Here is a 5,481-nt window from a genome sequence, read left to right on the forward strand (position 1 = left end):
CAGCAACGCCCAGCGAATATCCAAACTGCTTGGCCTCAACAATGGGCTGCCTATCCTCCGTGGACCTAGACTCCTCAAAATTAGGCCTCTCCTCCTTGCCCACATCCCACTACACAATGGCAGGCCCGTCCTCCTCCTTCTGGCAGACAAGGAATTCTTGGGCCGCATCCTCCTCAAGCCCACTATGCAGCAAGCCCAGCTCCCCCAACGAGCTATGCACCTACGGATATTGAAGCCGCCATGCACACTCTTGCTCTTAATCCTCCGGATGATAATTGGTACATGGATACCGGTGCCACCTCTCATATGACTGCAAACCAAGGTACTCTCTCGTCTTATTTTAATTTGAGCAAAAATGATGGTATTATTGTTGGCAATGGTCACACTACTCCAATTCTTGGTTATGGAAATGCCTCACTAACCCAGACGAAACCTCCCCTCACCCTTCACAATGTGTTGCATGCTCCTAAACTTATCAAAAATCTAATCTCTGTTCGAAAGTTTACTAGTGATAAACAATATTTCAGTTGAATTTGATCCGTTTGGGTTTTCTGTGAAGGATTTGCAGACGGGGAGCCACCTAATGAGATGTGAGAACACCGGCAATCTCTATCCATTCACCAAACTTCGGGCCACACCACTTTCAAATTCACCTTCAGCTTTTACGGTCATCTCTTCCGACCTATGGCATTCACGCTTAGGCCATCCGGGAAAGGCTATTTTAAATTCTCTTCGTAGTCATCTCTTCCGACCTATGGCATTCACGCTTAGGCCATCCGGGAAAGGCTATTTTAAATTCTCTTCGTAGTAGCAATTTCATCTCATGTAATAAAGCCCGAAGTACTTTTTGCAATTGTTGTCCTCTTGGGAAACTCATTAAGTTGCCTTTCATTAATTCATGTTCCTTTACAACTATGCCTTTTGATATTGTTCACAGTGATTTATGGACCTCACCCGTCTTGAGCTCCTCCGGCCACTGTTACTATGCTTTCTTTCTTGATGATTATAGCAATTTCTTATGGACATTTCCTATCTCGAATAAGTCGCAAGTCCATTCGATCTTCTTAGCTTTTAGAGCGTACATTAAAACCCAATTTGAGAGAGAAATCAAGCAATTTCAATGCGATAATGGTCGTGAGTATGATAATGGTCCCTTTCAAAAATTCTGTGAATTAAATGGCATGCACTTCCGTTTCTTTTGCCCTCATACATCTTCCCAAAATGGAAAAGCAAAACGAAAAATAAAGTCAATTAATAACATCGTCTGCACCTTGCTTGCCCATTTCTCTATGTCACCCTCCTTTTGGCATCATGCACTTGCTATGGCAACTTACCTTCTCAACATTCTTCCCTCAAAGCTACTCAATTACTCCTCTCCTACTCAAATCCTTTATCATAAAACTCCTACCTATTCTCACCTCCGGGTCTTTGGGTGTTTATGTTATCCTTTATTTTCCTCCACCACAATACATAAATTGCAAGCCCGCTCTACACCTTGTGTATTTTTAGGCTATCCATCGAATCACAGAGGATATAAATGCTATGACTTATCGAATAGGAAAATCATTATTTTCCGGCATGTAATATTTGATGAAACCCAATTTCCTTTTTTGAAAGTTCATACACCCTCATCCACCTCCTATGAATTTCTGGAAAATGGCCTCCATCCTCTTATTCTACATCAATTGCATGCCCCTACCACACCATCTGGCCCAATCTCTCCATCTGGGCCCCCCCAGCCGAGCCCAACCGGTGCTCCCATAACAGCTCCTGATCTGCTCACGCTGCATCCCCCTCCTCTCCTATTGGGTCCCTGCCACACAGTCCGCCCAACTCCCCTACTGGGCCCGTGGCAGCCAGTCCGCCCAACTCCTCTATCCAACCCACTCCCCTCTCATCCATCTCACCTCACCAGACCAGCAGCCCAGCTTATGTTCCTCCACACAAAAGATCTGGGCCTGCTCTCCCATTACATAATACCATCAGCCCAATTGCCCAGCCTGCTCCTCCAGTCCAGCGAATGGCTACCCGCAGTCAGCACGGTATTACGAAACCAAACCGTAAATACCTTAATCTAAGTGCTACCACCCCCCTACCTCCATTTCTCCCATTCCTAAAAATCCAGTGAGTGCAATTAATGACCCAAATTGGAAGTTAGCCATGCAAGATGAAATTGATGCTCTAATTACAAATAAGACGTGTGAACTAGTACCTCGTCCATTAGATGTTAATGTTATTCGCTCTATGTGGATTTTTAGACATAAAAAGAAATCTGATGGTTCTTTTGAGCGGCATAAAACCCGTCTTGTAGGTGATGACAGGTCTCAACAAGCTGGAGTTGACTGTGATGAGACATTCAGCCCGGTTATCAAACCGGCCACTATTCGGACTGTACTAAGTATTGCTTTGTCCAAGTCTTGGCTCATTCATCAGTTGGATGTTAAAAATGCATTCTTGCATGGGCATCTGAATGAGACAGTTTACATGCATCAACTCATTGGCTTCAAGGATGACACTCGTCCTAATCATGTCTGTTTATTGAAGAAATCATTTTATGGCCTCAAACAAGCCCCACGGGCATGGTATCAATGGTTTGCGGATTATGTGGCCACTATTGGTTTCTCTCACAGTGCATCTGATCATTCTTTGTTTATCTATAAACATGGTCCTAACATTGCTTACATTTTATTATATATTGATGACATTATTCTCACGGCTTCTTCAGATGCTCTACGATTATCCTTAATGTCTTTGCTTAGCTCCGAGTTCGCAATGAAAGACTTGGGACACTTGAGTTATTTCCTTGGTATTGCAGTCACTCGAAATGCCCATGGTCTTTTTCTTTCACAAACAAATTATGCAACGGAGATACTTGAAAGAGCAGGCATGTCAAGTTGCAAACCATGTCCTACCCCTGTGGACACAAAAGGGAAACTTAGTACTTCAACCGGCACCACTTATGAGGACCCGACTAAGTACCGTCGCCTAGCGGGAGCTTTACAATACCTCACTTTCACTAGGCCCGACATCTCTTATGCAGTTCAACAGGTATGCTTACACATGCACGATCCGAAAGTCGAGCACATGGATGCTCTCAAGCGTATTCTACGCTATGTCCAAGGTACGATACACTTCGGTTTACATTTGTATAAGTCCTCCCTTGATTCTCTCATCTCTTATACGGATGCTGACTGGGGTGGATGCCTTGATACTCGACGTTCCACCTCGGGTTACTGTGTTTTTCTCTGTGACAATCTGATTTCTTGGTCGTCTAAACGACAACCTACACTATCAAAATCTAGTGCCGAAGCTGAATATCGAGGGGTTGCCAATGTTGTTTCTGAATCTTGTTGGATCCGTAACTTATTACTCGAGCTGCATCTTCCGGTCCACAAGGCAACCCTTGTCTATTGTGATAATGTGAGAGCGATTTACCTCTCCGGAAATCCAGTCCAACATCAACGCACTAAGCACATTGAGATGGACATCCACTTTGTTCGTGAAAAAGTGAAACGTGGAGAAGTGCGTGTCCTTCATGTTCCGTTTCGATATCAGATTGCAGACATCTTCACCAAAGGCATTCCGTGCGTACTATTTGATGATTTTCAGGACAGTCTCAGCGTCCGGCCACCTCCCGCTTCGACTGCGGGGGTGTAATAGAATATATGTAATTATTCTTGTGATATTGTAAATCGGTTATATTTGGTGTATATCGTCTATATTAGGTTAGCCAAATATTAGGTTATGTAAGTCAAAGATTATCCTAGATTATAGCCATAACCGTAGCATAGTACTGCTGTATATAATGCCCTTTGATCAATCAATACAATCAAGCGATTATCTTCTAATAGAAATTACGTTAATAATTTCAAAAAAGCCATTTTTTTACGAACTTTATATGTCAGCTATTAAAGGTTGAAAATTAAAAAGAGATATGGTAAATTCTATAACGCCTATCCTATAAAACAAAATGCACAAGTCCGCATGGACGCTTAGAGTATAGACTTATTCATCCACCAATAGACATAGCAACCAATCAAAAAAAAAAATTGTTGAAAGAAAAAGAAAGAACCTTGAGTGTACAAAACAACCTTATTCACATACAAAATGAGACAAAGTGTTCGTCATGTCATCAATAAGGGGGGGGCTCTTAGTTGATGACGTGGCAAAAGCCTGGTCTCTTTTTTGAATATAAATATGAACATGATTGTTTTTAATAATAGTTAAATTTGGATTTTGTATTTTTTGAAAAAATTGTCAGCGATACACTAATAATAAGAATAACAACAACAAATTTGTTTTGTCATAATAATAACGGGTATATTAGATTGTAAAATTTCCCGTTGTAAAAATTAAATAATAGCAAACAACAAGCAACAGTTGTTTGCAAAACAATATTTAGAAAAGCTTCCATTTTCCCCCCTTATTTCCTCCTAAATAACACATCAAAAATAAACAATACTCGGTCAAAAGCACTAGTTTGACAAATTCTTGTTCCAACTAAACCACCGCAAAAATAAAGTATTCTTGAACTTATCAGCAAAAACTAATAAATAAATAGATAAGTCAAACCTTGCCAGCCTCATTGATCTGGCGACGACCGAGCATCCGATTGCCAGGATTCCTCTCCACCGACATTCTAAAAATCACCCAAAAAAAAGGAAAAGGTTAAAAAAAACTTTGAATTCGTTTACGTAATTATACAAATAGTAAGGGACTTAATTGCAAAAAAAAGAGTTCACCGGAAGACATCCCAGCAGCTTTCGAGACCGGGGATTGGCGGTGGGAAGCCGTCCTTCGCGAAGACGCTGCGGTAAACCGGACCGGCGGAGGGGATACCGTTAACCGGCGCCCTCTCGCCCTCCACCTCAACGAGGTAATTCATCTCTCTTTCTCTCTCTCTCTCTCTCTAAATTTTGATATTTTTTATTTAATCGTGTAAATAAGTAAAATAAAACAGAAGGTGAGGGGGGGCCAGGAAAGATTTCCTCCGGAGGTTTAGTTATGATGGGATTTTGAGTTAGTTGGGATGGTTTTTGTTGGGGTCTGGGTTTTCAAAGCCTTGGACTTTTTCTATTTTTGAGGAGGAGAGAGAAACTTCGAAGGGAAGATCTTTGGTGATTTTAATAGCAGTGAAGATTTTGGATTTGCTGCGAGTTTGATTCTCAAATTTATAGCCGTCGTCTAGGAGTGGGGCCCCTCACGTGCTGTGCGCACGGTTTCATTTTTCATTCCTTTGTTGTTTAATGTTTGCAAATTTGATCTAAAAAAAGTTGGATTTTTACAATTGACTAATATAATTAATGGATCTTTTTTTTTCTTTTCCCTTTTACTTTTTCATGCTACGTTATGGAGTTTGAATTAGGATCTCCTTAGAGAAAAGGATTGCAATTATATATCATTAATAAAAAGGATACTAAGAAAAATTGTATATGTTATTATTTTGTATTTCAACTCGACTGCTTTTCTTTGTTCTGAGTT

General features: G+C 41.0%; 1 protein-coding gene across 1 annotated transcript in view; it reads right to left on the reverse strand.

Moving 5' to 3' along the window:
• LOC109828867 (long chain acyl-CoA synthetase 4-like) overlaps window positions 1–5,127 on the reverse strand; it is a 25,294-nt gene extending 20,167 nt beyond the window's left edge. The window contains exons 1-2 of the mRNA XM_020395838.1: window positions 4,743–5,127; window positions 4,573–4,639 (exon numbers count right to left, since the gene is read on the reverse strand). Of these exons, the coding sequence (XP_020251427.1) occupies window positions 4,573–4,639; window positions 4,743–4,885 (210 nt within the window). The 5' untranslated portion in view covers window positions 4,886–5,127. The remainder of the gene's footprint in view (window positions 1–4,572; window positions 4,640–4,742) is intronic.

Source organism: Asparagus officinalis, chromosome 1, assembly GCF_001876935.1.
Source record: "Asparagus officinalis chromosome 1, Aspof.V1, whole genome shotgun sequence".
Lineage (NCBI taxonomy): Eukaryota > Viridiplantae > Streptophyta > Magnoliopsida > Asparagales > Asparagaceae > Asparagus > Asparagus officinalis.